A 21,631-nucleotide genomic window follows, 5' to 3' on the forward strand; every position below is an offset into this window, starting at 1 on the left:
AAAAAAAAGTAAGTCATATCGAGGAACTTGAGTGCTTTAGCTGCGGCAACCTGCTGTCTCCATTGTTGGTAATGAAATCCGGCAGACTCTCTCTATACAATATCTAAAATAAAACATACACCACATTCCAACATCCCCTAGTTTCCTACATATATATATATATATATATATATGTAGGATCCTATATATATATATATATATATATATATATATATATATATATATATATATATATATATATATAAATGAATGAGAGTAGTAAAAATGCAACAAGATCTCCATACTCTTGAAATAGCATTGAAATAGAAACTAGAGAAGATACTGTACACCACTTGATAGATCAAAGTGATGCAAGTGATAAGGCTACAGCCTTTTACACTTTGAAATGTGGTATCTACTTTGTACATCTCAAATACGTTTTTTTTTATATTTTTATTTTTTCGTTAGTATTTATTCTTTCAACATCATTTTTTTTCACTGTTCATACATGATATATCTGTTATGAAGTCTTGCATTATTGACTTTTTTACTACTTTGTACGTATTTTATTTAGTTTAAAAACTGTAGAGAAGAAGACAGTTGGTAGAACAAGTATCGTTTGTATAAACTCGATTGTTGTCGTCGTCTGGAAAAACAATTTCTTTAAAGTTATTGACAATATATATCAACATTTATTACGCAAATAGCTTAGCAGCAGGCGTTGTATGTAAAATATTGATGCCGATAAAATTTATAAGTTATGAACGAGTTAAAAAGGAAAATTTTTCCAAGGTAAAATGACATTGAAGCAAAACAAAACAATATTTTTAAAGCAGTCGTTACTGATTTAAACAAGAATCATGCACCGTTTTTTTTTCTTTCTTTTTCCGTAAAGTATAATTTATCTCTTAAATGTTTTCGATTTGCATCTGTAAAATTTTTTATAATGATTTCATAGCATGGCAATTGTAATATTTCTTCTTTGAAAAATAAATTACTGTAATTAATGTTTAGATCATAATAAGCAATAATGTTTAATCAAGAATTTTTTAAAGATTTTTTTTTTGTTTTTTTCATTTAATAATCATTTTTGCACTCAAATATGCTTTTAAAAAATTTTTGATAAATACTCAATTTATCAATCGTGAAACCTTAAAAGGTTAACTCGCCTTATTATGCATGTCTTTATGTATGACTAACTTTCAATTCAATGCATCTTATTCCGTTTGTTAGCTCTTGAAGTTTTTAAAGTAGTTATTTTTCGTTCATATAATGTTGAAATTTACGGTAATGATAAACATTTTTAGAAGTTACTTCTATGCACTGATTATTCAGATATTCAATTTCTTGTTAGTTAAGTGTTATTATACTTTGTCTTCAATTACATTACAACTGCACTGAAAGAAATTTTCTTTGAAAATTACCGTTAAATTCACGGTAATCATGGGATAGATGGCAAGACCTAATCATTTGTCGGTAAGTAAGATAATTTAGAACTTATTTTCAACAAATTTTACCACAATCTACTGTAAATTTTATGAGGTTTTCGGTAAATTTGATAAACTCTACCATAAAATAAATGAATTTTTTCGTAATTTTTATTTAAAACATGGTAATAAATAAAAGGGCCGCATCGTATTCCACGATTATAGTGAATCTAACGGTAATGTTTCAAAACAATTTCTTTCCGTGTAGTTTAAAGATTTGTTTTCCTCATAATTTGTATTATATAGGAAGCTTTAGAAAATACGTTGAAAACATATTTCATTATTATTATTATTGATAACATAGTTTCTGACCTTGCCAACTAAAAAAATCCCATATTTAACGACCACATCCATATTTTCATAAGCAGTTCCAAAATATCGTAATTAGTTCACATTTTTTTGCGCATGGTAACCAGATTAAGTTGGTTAATTTTTAATGCCTGTCAATAAATAGCATCAGATTAACTTTGAATGCATCAGTTATTGACAATTTTTTTAGTAAATTACCATTGAGTCAGTAAAATTAAACACTTTTATCCTTTTTAATCCTTTGCTATTGGAAATTACAATTAATTATTAATACTCACAATAAGCATAATATTAAATTTCATGATAGAATTTATCATTAATCATGGAAGCGGATTAAAGTCATATTGATAAAATCATTAATGCGAGGTAATGTGAAACTAAATACGTTCCTTGTAGAATTACTTGATCGTCAGAAAGCGGAATTTAAAGCTCTTTAATTCTAAATTAATGCTCTTGAGCACTCAAACGAATGCTTGAATTTAATTCATTGTTACGCGATAATCATTGTAATTATCAAAGATTTTGTACTCATCAATGCAAACAATGTTATTGTTTTGTCTAAATAACGTTACATTGCAATTCTTAACTTATCTTTTTATTTGTATTTTGATGAAAAACAATATAAAAAAAAAAACCAAAAAATTTTTTAAATCAAATTTTTAAGTTTTTTTAATCAATAAAAGTGCCTAAAAATAAATTGTTTAGAGCAAAACTTTAAGATAAGACGCGGATAGGTTCATGAAAAAAAAAAGTTGAACTTTAAGTTTAAATAATTCATGAAAAAAATTCAATTTATCGAAAAATTGTTAGTAATCGTTTGTGTAAAACCTTCAATTTTCAACAAAAATATTCTCCGATTTCACTGAGTTGATAAGCCGTTAGACAGTTGGAAGACTTTAAAGTTAAAAAAAAATTCTTCATGTAATATTAAAGTCGGAAGTAGAAATTTACGATAAGCGACCTCTAAATATTAATAATTGAGACTACGCTTTTTACATGAATTTAGAGGAGATTTCGAAAAATAAAAAATTTGATTTACTTGAAGAGAAAAAAACAGCATTCTGAAATTTAAAGATCTCTTATAATAATTTAAAGGTATTGTATGGTAAAAAATTTGAGGCCATAATTTCGCTTCGAAATTCAATCTTGGCGATTTGTCAAAATTAAATATTCTACAAATTTTTCATTTTTTTAATTTGATTTCCAAAATATGTTTTTTTTCTATATCTCTAAGGGCTTTTTTTTTAAAGAAATAAAAGACCATTCTTGTATTTATAATAGTTTCCGAGATATTTAAAAAATAACGTTGAAAAACTGGAAAAATAGTAAAATTTTGAATTTTGAATAACTTTCGAAAGAAAGTTTTTTTCTTTTGCAAATCTTTGTTTTATGATAAAAGAAAAATTTTGATCACATTGAAAGGGGTCGATTTCAACTTTTGGTCAATTAAATATCGTATGACCCTAATGGAAATCTTTAATTTCATAAAAAAGGCATTCATTAAATTAATTTATTTTATAAACTTTTCAAATATTTAAAAAATGGATATTTGAAATATTTACAATTATTATTAGTTTTATTTTAATTGAAAAATATATAATTTTAAAAATAAATATTTCACAACTTTGGTGTTAACTACACTCGTCTAGGTTTATGCTACATTCTAAATAAAAAACAAAAATCTCCGAGAATATTGGATACAAAATTAAATTCACTAAGACAAAAATAGCCGGGTAATTTGCTTCTTTCTGTAAAATGATTACGGTTATAATTAATTTTATAATAACATAAGCATTAAAGTCTTTTCTCAACCTAAAAGTAATTGAAGTTTCCACGTTAAATTAACTTCTACGTTAAATTAAATTAATAAAAATGCTCCTCTAACGCACAAAACAACGAAAGGGAAACAAAATTATATCATCGTCATAATTTTAACAGTTCAAAACACCGGAATAAGTATAATAAATCCAAAAAGACTCGATAAAAGAATCCGAACATACAAAATAATAAATTATAGTTTAAAAAACAAAAAAAAAAACATAATTTAAAAGAGAAAATTAAATTAAAATGTAGAGAATAATTTTCAATGAGTTTAAAATAAAAACAAATACGTAGTAATCAAAAAAAAAATTCATATTACTGTAATGAAGAAGGAGGATGCTTGATATTAATTTTTGTAAAAAGTTTCGTAAAATTAAACTTATTATGAAAATATCTTAAAAAGCACTCAAAGGTTTTTTTAAATAAAACTGATTTTTTTGTTAATCACAATATTCATGTTTAAAACTTATCGATAGTCATTAAAAATTATTTTCTAATTTTCAGTTTAGTTTGCTGTGAAAGTGTATTGTTTAGTTTTTTCAGCTATTCTATGTTTTGAAATTATGTAGTATAAATAAAAACGAAAAGCGTTAAATTGTAATAGTTTACTAAATTAAAAGACAGGAAATATTTACAATCATTCTATCTTAATGGTATATGATCAACCTGTAAAATTAGTTTTTTTTTTCATCCCGATGACTCGGGTCTGAACGCACTTCTCAATTTAATCCTACATCTTGATGTTGGTGAAAACGACGTTTAAAGATTTCGTTCCACAGATAAATACAAGTCAAGCTAATAAAAACCCGTTAATAAAAATGGGTTGCCATTATATATTTGATTAAACCACCTCTAATAAAATCAATGATCTACATAAATCTTATCCCGATAAGACAAAAGCAGGGACAATCTTGGTTTTCATTTTATTACCACTCTGGTATACAATATCCCGAAAGTTACTAATTAAATTAGCGGGTCGAATAAAACCAATAGCAGCATCAGCATCAACATCAGTAACAGCATCTCGAGCAGTACCAGAGTAACAACTGACTAATTTAACAAGAGTGACACAAGAAACAAAGCCCATGCACACAAGTACCAGTTTCCTGAAGTAGAAGGCAGCTCCGCCTCCTCCAGGCATTACCTTGTCGGGGTCCTTGACTTTGCTGCTGCTCGGCACTAGATCTTGTAGCTTTGTATCAGATTAGTTGAATTAGTCTCCCGTAGACTAATCAACGAACAAAGTTCTTCTTCATCTAGTCAACCATATCACAAGATGTCTCCATCTACTACCTAGGCCCCAAACGACCACTGTGTCTTAGATTTAATCTTGAATCACCAGTTCAATTGTCACTTTATTATGCTCTATTTACTGTTACACGATGAGCTGTATAACAAGTTAACACGTCTGGCAAACCTACCACCACCACCATCACCACGACCACCATCATCACCATTACTACATAAATGAAGGTAGACGTAGTACGGTGTTAGTTAAACAACAGCCAGTACCAGTATCAGTGCTATAACTATGACTCAAACTACTACGAACCAAAGCATTCTAGCAATAGCTCTACTGCTAGTACTAGCACTATTATCCATTCTGCCCCTTTAAAGCCAGCCAGCGTCTATCCCGTTGGGCTTTTGTCCGCAGTTCCGAATGATCGTATTATTATCAAGCTATTCATCAGATTATCGATTCTACCTTGTCTATATAACTACAACTATTATTTAGTACTATTGAGTATTATTATTGACTGGCGAACTATATCAAACGCTGATAGCCATTATTATTGGTGTATTACAGACAACGTGCCTAACAGAACTCCCAGACGTAGCGCCCTGCAACGGGACTGTGCGTTTACCGCCAACTTGTGAGGAGTCACCCAGCTCTGGAAGCAGCAAGGACCAGAGGAGCCAGAGTCCTAGACGCAGATGTCGGATCTTAGCACCGATATTACTACTGATAAGTGCTCTACTACTGGGAGGACTCTGTCTACCATTTATACTACAAACTGCCCCTGCCAATCACGAACAGAGGCTCGATGTTATCCGAAGAATTCTCACTGAAGTGCCTCTGATTGATGGGTAAGCTATTTTATCTCGTTCTAGTTGTCTACTAGTCTGATTTTATCTGAACCGTTCAATCACGGGTGTTTTAGATTCTAATGCAAGTATTATCATTGTTCATTCCAGTTTGTTGTTTTGATTAACGGGGAATTGATTATTTGTTTATTAATGTGAAAAAATATTGGGAACAATCGGCTAAAATTTAAGAGTTTATTAATTTTTTTTAACGAACAAATTGAGTCAAATTTTAGAAACACATAATTAAAAAATTAACAAATAAATGCTGTAATAGTGTAAGATATTCTGATGAAAAAAATTTATTTCAAAAGTAAATGCTGCAATATATAAAATATATATCACAGATATGTAGAATTTTTAATGAATAATATATAAAATACTTATGAAAAATATATTTTATGTGGCTATATTTTAGCCGATCTTTATATATATTTTATTTATTTTAATTATATTTGAAATAAATTTTTACAGGTTTTTTTGCATCTCCATGCATATAATTTTTATATACTTGAATTATAAATTTTTTCCCCTCCGGGCGTAAAGCGTCAACTTTAGCCCCGCTGCGCTAAACGAAGTTGCCGCTTTTCGCCTTCGTCGAGGAAAAAAATAGTATACACTCCTCGGGAAGTAAATAAAAAAGCCTCAGATCACATGTTTGTTGACCTCGGCTTCGCCTCGGCCAACAATTACATGTGATCTGAGACATTTCTTACTTTACTTTCCTAGGGGTGTAATATACTATATTTCAAACTATATATAATATTTTCCATTTATTTTTACACTTGTATTGTCGTTGAAATATATAAAATACGTACGAGAATCGGCTCAAGTAAACTACTGAAAAGATATTTTCTATACATGTTTTATAGAGTTTTATATTTAATTTTAATATTTTTTAATGCACATTTTTCTTATTTTTCAACATAGATTTTCGATAAAATTGAATACTGAACTTTGACATTTTTTTCATAAAACATTGAGAAATCACAGCTTTCATTTTATTAAACGATAATTACAGTTTAGATACTAATAAAAATCTAGAAAACGAGAGAAAATAAGATACAAACCATTCTACATTATTAAAAGTACAGGTTTAAAGTATATAATGACACTAATTATTAAAAGTCACTGATTTATTTAACCATAATTCAATTATTTCGTGTTGATTAGTTCACTGGTTTGTTATTTAACTATTCATTTGTCTAATCAATTACTCTTTGCGGGTGAATAACATTTAATTATCGGTGAATTCTAATTTTAGAGAAGCAATAATATTTTTTTAAATAAACTAAAATTTACTAGACAACCTCGCATTGTCTGAATCATGAACTAGTCGCTAATTGATCATCACATTACAATCCGCTCACAGTAGTTTATAATTTATTCATTGAATTTTTCATCCCACATAAATTGAGACCTGCAGTTAAATACCGAATGATTAACAATTAAACAACAATTCCCCGGTTATTTTGACATAAAATAATAATCTAGTACGTTTAAATAGCTCATTCTGTTCATTTTAAATCATTTAAATGTAATAACAATGAGAATAGTTACAATTTGTATTAATATCAATGTTTTATTCTTTTTCTTCATACGTTAAACAGAAAAAAAATCAAACTACTAGCACTTGATAAATTTATTTACTAGGTTATCAAAAAATTTTTCAATGGAATTTATTAATCCAATAGAATAATTAATTTGTACGAAAAAATGATGAAGTAAATAAAATGTGATTAAAGCTTGGATAATTACGCTCTCAATTATAATAAAAATGAATTTATTAATAAAGTTGGAGTTTGTATAATTTTATGGTGATAAAGGCACAATGACTTGCCCTGGAACGTGAGGAAGTTTGTGCACAATCAACTAGGAGAGGTGAATCTCAGCAGTGACCTAGGCAGAATTGACCCCTGGGCCAGGTCCGACTGGAGTCACACGGATATACCGAGATTGCGCGCCGGACTTGTTGGTGCTCAGGTGAGTTGATTACCAATTGAATTTTGCTTTGCGAGTCTGCTGACGATGTCCACTTCGTTATGTTTGATAGTTGGATGAAAATTCAATATCAAGTCTCGGCGAAGTTACTTTAATCTTTTATTAGCTAAATTTTATATGCATCCACACATATCTCGTACACATACATTTACATGGATATCAACTATTTTGACGTTTGTTTTACTTTGAGCTTTTTACTATTTTTTTATTATAATTTTAATCGAAACTTCAGTATTGTTAAGAGATAAACCATTTTTTTCTCATTTTTTCATGTTGTTTGGCAGTTAATTTGTCACATAATAAATTACTATACTGTTAACTAGCAACTCGTCATTGACACGTTAATCGAAAGTTGTAATTTAAGAATCTTTAGCTCCATGATTATTTCATGAACTTTATTTTTATATTAGTTTTTTCGGTAATTGATTGAATTTTACAGAATTGTGAAAATTGAAATGTAGCCAATTTTTTAAAATTTTATTTTTAAAACAGAATATAAAAATGTCAAAATATTGAAGAGTTATAAAATTACATATGAAACATTGATTTTATGTCAAAATTTACAAGTTGTTGAAAAATTTATAAAAAAATGCTGAAATCATGATACACGGAGAAAAAAATTTTGCTATAGGAACTCTATAGTAGTTAGTTAGTTGTAAAAAGTTCTAGTAGGTTAACGTATTCGTATAGTAACAATACAGTTTGGCTCCTGCAACTCTACATCGTTGAGCTTTGAGAACTAAACGTTATTTACCTCTCACAACTCTACAGGATCGTTCTGAGACTATAAAAAATTTTTAGGAGTCTGCTTAATAATTTTTTTTTACGATTTAGCATTGATAATTTAATAAATACATGCGGCAGAATGAATTTATATTGCCAACAATAATTGTATATGATAAATAAGAATAGTATTATAATAGAAATAAAATAATAGTAGAACTTATATTACAAATAACAATTATTTGTATAATAAAAATATGGTCGTCACAAAATTATCTTATTTTCGTAATTATATCAATAAATATTGGACATAAAATCACTACCGTATATGCACAAGAACAGATAAATAAACGAAAACAAATTTTATTTTGTGTTAAATGGGGTCTTTTTAATGTATTCCGATAACTTATCACTTATCACAATATATATATTCAACTAATAAATTAAATTAACAGTCACTGCAAATGAACCTTGAAAAACCATAAATACAAAACTGTTCTAACGAAATTCAATTTGACAAAAAAAAAATCTATTTCCTTAAATAAATAAATTGGGAACTTAATTGTCCTCATATATTTTTAATAATATGGATTAGTAACAAAATAATTCTGTTTGTCATTTTAGAAGGTTATGAAATATGTCAGCGCACTCCACTACTGCGCAACGTAGAGCGCTCCCAACTATACCGTTTGGCTCTGAGAACAATCCCGTAGAGCTATGAGAGCTCAACAACATTGAGTTATCAGAACTAAATAACATTTTGTTACTGTAACTCTACAACGAACAGTAAACTGTGTATAGTTGTGGTAACTCTACAGTTACGTTACCAGAACGAAATTTTTTTTTCCGTGTATCATTACCAAGAATATCATGATACTCTATTAAGTGACATTTGAAAGCGATCACTGAAAAACGAAACAAATAGATATTTTTTTTACGAAAAAAATTGAAGTAGGTTAAATGTTCCAGTAGTTGACCGGGCACCAGTAGTTGACCGCTTTCATAAAAAAGTCAAAAAATTATTATTAACTGCATTTTTTATGACCCTGAAATTTATTTTTAACTACTGTTGAACTTATAATCATTACAATGAATAGGTATTCCAAATATTATTTAATTTTTAGAACATCGAAAATAATTCATGAAAATTTTTCACCACATGATCTGACTAAAATCGGTCAATTACTATAGTAGAGTATCCGAGATGCGACTACATGTTTTAGTTAACAAAAAAGTTTCTATTAGGTTAATCTTGCCAAATTAAATTCTGAAGTAGTCTTTAATAGTTTCTTAACAAATCTTCCAATAAGATTTGACAAAAACAATCAAATAAATACCAATTCAACGACCGGTCAGATACTTGCACAATAAAACACCGCTGTACCATCAATAAATGACTTCGGTCATCTATTGGAACCTGCTATTTTTCAAAATACCAGTAGTTGACCGCATGCACAGTTGTAAGTTTCTAACTTATATAAAATAAAAATATAAATATGTTTACGTGATAATTTCATGTTCACATAAGTGTTGTTATTTAAAATAATTTATAATTATTAAATTATTAGTAATAAAGAAGTATTCATGGTTATTGTTTAATGTGTTTCAAATAAGATGATTGTTGAGTCAAGTTTAAATTTGTACACTGATAGAAGGATTTATTAGCTATTAATAATTTAATTTATTTAGGAGGAAAGAGTACATTTATTAATAGTTAATAAGTATTTATTTATATTTAACCAATATTTATTAACAGTTAATAAATATTTTGTTGAGTGAATTTGTGTTTCGCTTGCAATGTCATATGTTATGAAGATTGCTTATAAACAAAAATCATCTTTACAAATTATTCACATTAATTATATTATTTTATAATAACGTTTACTGTAACATACCAAATTTTATCACAGCTCATAATTATCTTTTATATTTTAATAGTATATTGTGCAACAAGTGCGCCAAGTTGTCGATTGCCCACGAAAGCGAAGTTGAACGCACGAGCGAAGCGAGTGCGGTCATTCGCTTGAGTGGGTAATTGACAACGTCGCACGAGTTGTACATACTATTTTGTATTACAAATGCGGCGATAGATCTGGGCACAAAACCGGGGTCCAGGGGCAAAGCCCCGGCGGAGGGTTGGGGGGACGGAGCCCCCCCAGTCCTTAAAAACAAATAAAAAGTTAAAAAAAAAGAAACAAATATATTTTAGATAATAAATGCAAAGTAACTAACATTAATTAACAAAAAATAAATTTACTCGTTGAAGCAATCAACACATAAAATAAGATAACATTAAATTTAGCTGTCACTACAATTTTTTAATTTTCTTTAACACACAAATTTGTTCTAAAAAATTATTCATAAAAAATTGGATTTTTTATTTTATAAAATTCCTACATGTCAATTTAAAAAAAATTTTTTTTTGTCATAATTTATTTTTTACAAAAATGATTAAAATTATCAAATTTCTGCTAAATTAATTTATATCACAATTACACAGTTCAATATTAATTAATTATTTTTACTTTTGTTAAAAATATGAACTTTGCAATGTCAACCTCACTTCTTTAATATTGACAGTTAGATTGTGTTTTTTTTTTTGTTATTTATTTTAATTTTATTCAAAATCTAAGTTTAGTCAAGCCCTTTCGAATGGCGCCAACTGCGATGAAATCGGTCGAGTCGTTCAAAAGTTATGAGAGGTTTACATACGGCCACACACACACACACACACACACACACACACACACACACACACACACACACACACACACACACACACACACACATCATCGCGAAAACATTCAGGGAAGCTTCCTAGGACCTCAAAACGTCAAGATCTAATGAGAACTCGATTTTCGAAAAACGGGGTAAAACCAAAATAACTTCCCGTATTTTAAAAATTTTCAATTTTCTTAGCGGGAAGTTAAAAATTTTTTTATTCTTATGGCTTAATTTTCCGATTTTTTATGGCCGAAGAACGGTGGGGCTCTGTTCCTATTTGAACCATTATCTTAAAAATAAGTAAATTATATATTTGATACAAAATTCCGATCCATATCATTACTTTAAAAACCACATGATGACAACAACTTTTAATGAAAAGTATATAAACTATGTTAAGATATATAAAAATTATTAAAATATCGACCTTTCCGATTATACTGAAATTGAGCAAAAAAAATTTTTCCCGTGATTTTTTTAAAGAATCTCAAGCTATCGAGCTTTATAAGTCGACACTTTTTTTTTGTGCAATTTCACCAAAAATTCTTGTATGTTCACGTTAAATTAAGATGAAAATGCAATGCTAAGTAAGTTAATTTCTTCTCAATCTTCGATCCAGTAATTTCCGGCATTCAGTGATGAATTTTTATGAAAAATATATATTTTTTTTAATCGCTTATAACTTATGAACAGTTCAATTCAGGAATTTCAATTGTCGAGTATTTGTTGTTCTGTAGAGAATTTAATCCTCTTCACAACGATATGATGATCCATGTTTTATTCTGACACTGAGTTTTAAAACATCGAAATGTTATTCATATAAAAAATTTAATAATTCATTGACAAAGCTTTTAAAACAAAAGTTATGAATTAAAACGGATCGTTTTTTATTTATGTGTATCGATATGAAAAAGTATTTTGTGAGCTTATAAAATATTTATTTCCGAATGCTTTTATTTGCTGTAAAAATTGCCTTCGTAAAAAAAATTAATTTAACAATTGTTTATCTCTACAAACTTCGAGATTTGAAACAATCGAAACTTAAATTATTTTAGAACTAAGAAAATTCACGGCTAGCGACAACAGTACTTTTTCTCAACTTCAACGTTAACTTTTTAGAGTTCGTTCACAAATAGTTCCGATTAACTTTTTTTACTCTTTCTATAAACAAGTAGAATGAACCTTTTTAGAGCAAGCGTAGGAAAAATCTAAAAAGACTTAAGAAACATTAGAAAAACGTTATAAATTGGTCTTAGCTTTGTGTCTTGTAGTCTAAAACTTCTAATTCAATTTAAACTTTGAAATTATCTAAAATTTGAATCTTTATAAAATATATACTATCACACGGGCAGTGTATCTCGAATAAATTACCATTTCAAGATGAATTGTCTGATAATCGATAGAGTTTATGAAACTGATTATATTCTGTAATTAATTGATTAAGTTTGAAAGTTGTTATTCTAAATAAAAAAGTTATCAGAAGTAAAGAAGCGATAGTTGAAATTAATCATTCCAATACACTGTAAAAAATTTTGATGTAAAATGACGATCTTAAATTATTGTAGTTCAGAGAATTCAGGTCTTGTCATCAAATTTTTTTCTTCAGAAATAAATAAAATTATGATTCAGAAATATTAATTTTTTAGAAAATTGAATTTTTTTCAAAAGCTATTACCGCTACACATCTCAAGAACTTTATTCATTTCGAACGAAAAAAAAAGCAATGGCAAAAGATATTTGAATGATGTAATGTTTTTAATCAATACAAAATCACAATCACTAATAAACTCACATGTTTGACAGTATAAACATTTAAATGTAATACCACCTGAGTTTAAAATTTTCACAAAATCACACCACATTGGAGCCAATAAATTATTTACAGCATTCCATTGATTTGTTCAAAACTTATTTTAATAAAATAATTTAAAAAATTCTCCCAAATTTAAATTCTTGTTTGAAGTTAATTTACTAGTTGGTAGTAGAAACAGACCATTAAAAATGATTCACATGTTGATAATAATTTACGAATGCAGTAACTCGGAAAAAATGACCAGGTCAAGTCCTTGGAGTTCGATAACTCTCTGCGGAATAGTATAATACACGTTGGCTGGTTCTGATTCTGTTACTGCTACTACTACTCCTACACTTCAAAGCCGATAGTTGATAGTAGCTCAGACTACTCGATATTTCTATGCTCGATATTTGTTATATGTTATATATTATACTATACACGGGGGCGCGGACCACAACAACAACAAGAACAACAACAACAACAACAACAACTACTACAAAAACAACCTCAACCACCCCAGCATATTCCCAATAGCACAGCTGCCTCTCTCACTCAGATCCCAAGATAAATTTGTCCGACGTAAGTCTCGGGATCGTGATAAGTTACGAGTATCCGAACGGGTCAACAAGTGAACATTAACTCTTATCGAAATGTGAATCCTGTCTTTCATGTCATCACTATCTCTTACTATCGAAATCAAATATCTCTTGTCCTAAAGTACAGTATAAAAAAATGATACAAGGAAATCAGCCAAATAAACCCATTCTTCATCTTCATATACCTCTTCTTTCTTTTTTCGTTTTTCCTTTCTCTTGACTTCTACTTGTTCATCCAGTTCCAAGCAAAAGCGTCAAAAATTTTTTCTTAATTTATTTGACAGGCTCATTAAGAATCCTTGACTGAAAACAATGCATTAAAAGCTTTTTCAAGTTTCTTCTTGAATTTAATGGCTGTTAAATACTCTCATAATGATTGACTATTTTTAGTTTAAAATAGCGATCTTAACAAACAGGAAAGTATCGAATGAACTTGTCATCGCCGTTAATTAAGAGCTTGACAGCCTTGTCTTGAATCTTGAATCTTGAGAGTCGAGGAGTTACAAGTGAACTAGAGTACACACTAATCTATGTTCCAAGTAAGCTATCTAGGTAACATGAATTCGTAGCTGGAGCAAACCATCAGATGATTCAACTGGCCGACTCAGCGGTAACTTAATTGAGCATGAATGTCCGTAATTGACAAAGCACGTCTCGATATTGCATTTGATTCATTCTCCGTCCTATACACATACATACAGATAGATCTTCACAACCCATCTCGGAGCCCAATAATATACCATTTAGAAGTACATTTACCACTGATATGGTATGGGTCGTTCAGATGAATATATTCAGAGTGTACCGTGGTAACTCTCTAACCGTCACAATCATCGCTAGCCGACCTTAACATTCGACGATTATCGAGGTAGTAGATGATGCTTAGATGACTTGTACTCGGGTTCATGTACTGTGCAATCGTCTGTCAATGGTACCACTATTATATGTCCACCAGTAGACCATCAGACCATTCCCACCGCCATTATTATTATCATCATCATCATCATCATCATAATCATCGGTATGGCCAACACCACTAACACTGTCCGATATTATCATTGTTGTTGTTGCTCTACTGATATTATTATTATTATTACTATTGCTATTATTATTATTATTATTATCATGAGTTTTTGCATCAAGCTCGCCGTTGGAATCTATTATCACAAGATTTTATTCCACCGATCTTCACACACAAATTTACATTTACAATGTTACATTACACTAGAATGCTATAAAAAGCATTCTACAACTCCCAGAAAAAATCTAATAAATATGTATGATTCAGATTTAACCAGTGAAATTCTGATTTTTGTAAGAAAAAATTTGCTTTTATGGTGAATTCCGTTCCGGAGCGCTTAGGTAAAGACTACACTGAAAAAAAAACTCCTTGATTCGCGAAAAGTGTTATTTTCAAAATTTCATATATTAATGCATTTGATGATAGGAATTTCTCCTCTAATACTATATGAATCTCAAATAACTTATTATTTTAATTTGATTTAGGTTTATACCTCACATTTATTTAACTACTAGCCGTTTCCCGCCCGCTTTGCTGGGCGAATTGAAACAGGAAATAAATTAAATTTTATGTTTCATTTTTATTTTTTTTTCATATTTTTATTATTCTCCTCTTTAACTTCCCACTAAGAAAATTGAAAATTTTCCAAAATCGGGAAGTTATTGGTTTTACTCCGTTTTTCAAAAATCGAGTTTTCATCGGATCTTGACGTTTCAAGGTCCTAGGAAGCTTTCCTGACTATTTTCACGATGATGTCCGTACGTCTGTATGTGTGTGTGTGTGTGTGTAAACCTCTCGTAACTTTTGAACGGCTTGACCGATTTCATCGCGGTTGGTGTCATTCGAAAGAGCTTCGCCAAACTTAGATTTCCTGTAAGTTGAAACCGATTCGGACCAGTAGATTTCGAGAAATTGCAAAAAAAAAAGAAAAAAAAGTTTTTTTTTTTTTTCATTTTTTTTAAATATCTCCGAATTGGCTGAACTGATCAACTTCAAAAACTAATCAGCTTTTAACCTTCAAACTCCGCATTGATCGCCACATAGAGCGTCAGAATCGGTTGATGCGTTCGTGAGATATCGTTGTCGAAAAAAATCGAAAAAAGTGTTTTTTTTTGTAATAACTCCGAAATTTTTCATCGGATCAATTTTTTTGTTCTAATTTTTTATAGAGCTCAAAAAACCACATCGATCGCCGCCGACCACGTGAAAATCAGTTGATTTATTGAAAAGTTACAGCAGTTTGAAAATTAGAAAAATCGTGTTTCATCGAATTTTGATAAGACTTTTGAGCTCGAGGAGCTCAAAAGCATAGCAAAGCTATCTCTTTGCGCTCGGAGAGCTCAAAATGACACATAAATTGTATTTTTGAGCTCGAAGAGCTCAAAAACGTCATAAGTGCAATTTTAAGCGCTTAGGTATGGAATTAGCGGGAAGTTGCAGGGATGGCCTTCAGGGTCAACCGTTTTTCTAATTTTTTTTTTTTAATTTTTGTATGAACATAAATATGCCCCGTGGATAGAACTGTAAGCATCGATATTGTTTAGACTTGCACAAATTCCTAATTCCATCGAATTAGCCTGTATCTTTCATCCATGTGATTTTTCTAGCTAATATTCATTGTAACTTTCAATGTGCAATGATTATAACATTTCCGTGGCTTTCTTCCAAAAATTAATAATAATTGACACGAAGAAAAAAATTTGAAATGAGCATTGAAAGTTTTAGTTAAAGTCATTACAAGTCTCATATGTGAAATTGAAATCTGTCTAGGTTCAAGTGCGACGAATTTTCTGTTAACTAAAATTTTCTCCGTGACATCAATTTTTTATAGAAAAAAAATTGGAGTCTATAGGAACTATAGCTTGGAAATTGAAAATTTTCATTGTTAACGCCCCCGCAATCTTCTTTGGGGTGGGATATCGTAAAATTCGTTCATAAATCATTTTTACACCACTTATAGAAAATTTCTACAAAATTTGGAGCCTGTAGGAGCTTTAGCTGGAAAATTAAAAATTTTAATTGTTCAATACTCACCCCGCAACCCCCTGTGGGGTGAGCTATCGTAAAATTCGTTCATAGACTATTTCTACATCTCTTACAGAAGATTCCTACCAAATTTGAAGTCTATAGGAACTATAGTTTAAAAACGGGAATTGTTCATTGTTAACGCCCCCGCAATCCCCTTTGGGGGATGAATTTCTTAAAATCCGTTCTTAGCCGACCTCTACATAGCAAAAGTAATATTCCTACCACGTTTCACGTTTCTAAGTCCTATGGTTCCCGAAATTTCGTGATGAGTGACTATATAGATGGGAATTCTTCGATTATCATCGAAATTTTTAACTTTTTAGCGGACTTTTTAAAAATTTTCTTACATACAAAACTTTCTCTTGACAATTTTGAAGATAACAAAAAAAAATAGTCCAATCGGTCCAGCCGTTCTCAAGTAAATTAAAAAAAAAATTAATTAAAAAAAAAAAAAGTTAATTAAATTTCTAATCTAAAAATAAAAATATCACAGGTCCACAAAAAAAAAAGTGGTCTGTGCTAGGTGTGCGACATATATTTTCCGACGTATTTTTTACCGCTGAACACGAATCTGAAGTCAAAATTGGGGGTCAAACTGCAAAAAACGGAGAAAAATAAAAAAAAACCGATAAAATCTCCGATCTAATAATTTTTTCTGCATGATAATTAAAATCTTATAATTTCTGTCGTTTCCTGGCCCTTTTCTCCTCAAATAACCTGTGCAACGGATTTCTGCTACGCTTTTTTCCTCTCTGTTGAGTTTCTCTATGTAGCATCCAGCAGTAATCTGCAAACATATTTACTCCCCACTGCCCCTGAAATCGCCGTTCAAATTTTTTGAGATCTTGATGAAATCTCTCTCTTTGCTGTTCACTAAAGTCTCCGTTGTCCTCCGGAAAGTAGTTGAAATGCGAATCCAGAAAGTGAAGTTTCAAATTCATTAGGCAACCTGAACGCTGAAAGTTTGCGATCATATTCGCCACAATATTTTTGTAATCAGCATCTTTGGTGTTGCCTAAAAACTTGGTACACACTTCCTTGAAACTTAGCCATGATGCTAATTCTTGTTCATCCATCACTGAAACAAATGTTTTATCTTTGAATAACGTCCGGATTTCCGGGCCATCAAAGATGCCTTCTCTCAATTTCGCATCTGATTTGTGCTTAAACACTTGACACAGGTATGTAAAGCACTCTCCTTCTTTATCAAGAGCTTTCACAAACTGTTTTATTAACCCAAGTTTAATATGAAGAGGAGGAATGAGAATTTTGGCTGGATCAACAAGCGGTTTTCTTATTATATTATTTGATCCAACCCTAAATGAAAATCTCAAAGGCCAAACTTTTTTGACGTAGTGATTCTTGCGATCTCTACTGTCAAACATACACAAATAGCATGGATACTTCGTGAATCCAGATTGTTGTCCTAGGATCATGGACAAAATCTTCAAATCACCACATACTTGCCATTTATGTTCTTCATACTTAATTTTTTCCAAGACAATTTCTAGATTTGTATACTCTTCTTTAAGTACAGTTGAGTGAGCTAAAGGTAAAGGAGCAAATTTGTTGGTGTTGTGAAGAAGACTACCTTAAGACTGCGTTGAGACAAGTCAATGAATAACCGCCAATCTTCAGGCTTATATATATTCGGCTTTAATTCATCCACAAGTCCTTTAACATCAGTGCAAAAAAGCAAATCTTCCTCTTTTTCAAAATATTTACGGAAAGCCTCCTCTCGATTCCGATAAAATGAAACTTTAGTACCTTTTGTCAGAAGATTTCTCCTTTTCATACTCGAAACCAATATTTCAGCCGCTTCAATCTATCAGCCTTACTAAAACTTATAGATGATATTAGGCGTTCCATGGATGAAAACAAGCTAACTCTTATTGTCCTATTTGATCTAACAAAAGCTTTTGATTATGTTAATCCAAGAGTAATTTTGACTTCACTAGTTGAACTCGGTTTTTCGAGTGAGACCATTTCTTGGTTTTTCTCGTACTTGACCAATCGAACCCAATCAGTTGTAAATGAAATGGGCTTACCTGTAAAATTCCTAGAAACTACCTCTGGAGTCCCACAAGGCTCAGTTCTTGGACCGATATTATTTTTAATAGTAATGAACTCGGTAGCTAAGCGATTAATTTATACAAATTATGGTCTGTTTGCGGATGATCAATTCATTTACCTTCATTTCTATGACTATCAACTACAAGACGCTATTAGATAAATTACGATTGATGCTCAGGCTGTTGCTGATTGGACAAGAGAGAATGGCTTGCAATTGAATCTATCCAAAACTAAAACAATGATACTTGGCTCAAGTACTAAGCTGAAAAAGTTACAAGCAAATGGTATTCCACCAATTTTTATTGACGGATTCCCACTTCCTTACGAAGAGTCAACTAAGTGCTTAGGTCTTCATATCATAAATAACTTATCTTGGAGTTTGCATGTATCAAAGACTGTAAATAAAATTAATTCAGCGTTATATAGTTTAAAAATAAGAAAAAACATCTATACTAAAGACATTAGGAGGTTATTAGTCTCAGCAACTATATTACCACTTATTGACTATTGTTCTATAGTATTAACTAGTTGTACTGCTGATGAGAATTGCAAATTACAACGTTCATTAAATACAGCGATTCGTTTTATTTATAATTTGAAAAAGGATGAACATATTACACCATATAGACGAGAGCTTGGATGGCTATCAGTAAAAAGCCGCCGAATGTACTACTTAGCATGTTATTTTTATAAATTGTTGAATATAGGTAAACCTAGCTACTTACGAGAACTATTTATTGAAGATATTGATACTAGACGTTCTGTAAGACTTGCAGCAAAAAAGAATTATGTAAATTTCAAGTTACCTAAATTTACGACAGCTATTTATGAGTTATCATTTGTAGTTACTTGCATTCGTCTTTGGGAAGATTTACCAATCGATATGATAAATGCTCCCAGTTTAGAAATTTTTAAAAATAAGCTTTATGATTACCTTTTTAATCTAGACTTCTAAATCCAAACTAAATTTTCAGTTAAATCTCTAAAATTATTAAAATCAGTAAAAGTTATTAAATCACTAAAATTATTAAAATTAAAATCTTTAAATCATAATCATAAATATTGTAATCTATTAGTTCTAATTCTATCTTAAACAGTTTCTTCAAAATTAGCATATAAGCAATATTACCTTTACTAATATTTTATTATGTATAATTATATATAAGTTCTAATTATTATGTTTAGATTAAAAATTTAAAAATGTATTGTATTCACAAAATGTATATTTTTCTTTTGCCATTTGGCCAGTGAAGGCTTTGGCATAAATCAATAAATTCAATTCAATTCAATTCAATTCTTTTGAGAGTTTAGCTTCTCTAAATGAATCATTTAGATGTTTTTGTTCGTATGTTTCTGGCTTTTTCTCTTCACCGATCGGCCTGTACTCTTCTTCACTGCTCGAAGGAACTTTTTCATCAGGTTCACTGGAATCGGATTCACTACCAGTAGCAGACTCTTCGTCATTAAGAGCTACATTCTCAGGATCGACGTCGACTTCCATTGTATCGAATCCACTGGTCAGGCTGTCTTTTGACGTATCATCTTCTGAACCTTCTATAAAGTTTGCAAATGGTTGTTGTACACCTGAAGCAGGAGAATACAAAATTTTGTCCTTATAGATTCGGCCCGCAGTCTCAACTTTTGTCGTGCAAAAGTAGCAATCATTTGCACCAAGAAGCTTCTTCCATATAGCTGGAGTTTTAAATTTAAGTTTTTCCTTATCCTGGTGTTCCTAAAATCGGTTAACCATGTTATAGCATGAACCACAAACAACATTGGGTATCCAATTTTTTAAATTGAGAGCAACTTCCATATTGAAACACTTTTCATACAAAGTCACAAACCTATTAGTGAGTTTCTTTGTATTTTTCATCCCAATTTATTTTGCACAAACGTAGCAAAAGAAATTAGGATTCATAGAACATTCATGATCGCCATGAGTACTAGAAGATTCAGCTAAATTCTGAGTAGAAGAAGCATTACAATCCATCAAAATAAACAAACCCCGCACGCTAGAATACCTGGCCCGATCGCAGGTGAGTCAGCCGCCCTACGGGTGATAACCCTCATACCTCCCCAGGCCTAAGTATGAAGGCTTTCCGACTTTGACGAGGACAATGCCAACTCGTCGTCGGACACACTACGGCATCATTCTCATATTCTACCGCTTCCCTGCAAAACAGCGCGCCTTAGCTGACTTCGATACCACGAAATGTTGACTAGCGAATCATTCTACACATCCCGTTTAAGGGCAGTTGTCATCGTAGTCCAAACACTCTGTGGTAGCAAGTTTTTGCCGGTAAATGTATCGATTCAATGTCCTGACGTTTTCTATTGTATCAAAGACAAAATTCATTCGATAAAAGACTTCAATAAGACACAATAAGTGGCAAATAAACATATTTGCGAATCCGTGATGGATGCTACAGAGAGAAACAAAGAAGGAACTTCAATTTGATCATAACATACGGAAAATGCTATTAAATAATGGATTTTATAGGTTTTTTTTATTTTTCTCCGTTTTTTGCAGTTTGGCCCCCAATTTTGACTTCAGATTCGTGTTCAGCGGTAAAAAATACGTCGGAAAGTATATGTCGCACACCCAGCACAGACCACTTTTTTTTTTTTGTGGACTTGTGTATTTATTTAATGCTGTAAGATGGACGGCGGAGTTCATAAGAAAATTTGTTTTTCATCAGTTATTCCATTGGGTATAAGTGGAAGTGGGTGGGTGGGAGTGTGTGAGTAGATTCTTAGCTGAATATAAAAGAAGATAATCCGTTTAATATACTCCGTTGAAATCCATGAAAACAAAAGAATCAAAAGAAAATGCTTGCCTTTTGTTTTTATTAGCGGGATAAATGTTCATAAAAGTAAAAGATCAATAAAAAAATGAAGGAACGTTGGAATTCGAAAAATAAATAGCCATAAACCATCTAGGAAAAAATTCGCATCGAATGGTCGTAGTTTCATGTCGATGCGATCAGTG

At 30.6% G+C, this 21,631-nt stretch overlaps 1 protein-coding gene across 1 annotated transcript in view; it reads left to right on the forward strand.

Annotated features, from left to right (window-relative positions):
* The window catches only part of LOC123258706 (dipeptidase 1-like), a 201,794-nt gene that overhangs the window by 131,728 nt on the left and 48,435 nt on the right, over window positions 1–21,631 (forward strand). The window contains exons 4-5 of the mRNA XM_044718884.1: window positions 5,404–5,684; window positions 7,508–7,664. Coding sequence (XP_044574819.1) covers window positions 5,404–5,684; window positions 7,508–7,664 — 438 coding nt within the window. The remainder of the gene's footprint in view (window positions 1–5,403; window positions 5,685–7,507; window positions 7,665–21,631) is intronic.

The sequence above is a fragment of the Cotesia glomerata genome, linkage group LG2, assembly GCF_020080835.1.
Source record: "Cotesia glomerata isolate CgM1 linkage group LG2, MPM_Cglom_v2.3, whole genome shotgun sequence".
Classification (NCBI taxonomy): Eukaryota; Metazoa; Arthropoda; class Insecta; order Hymenoptera; family Braconidae; genus Cotesia; species Cotesia glomerata.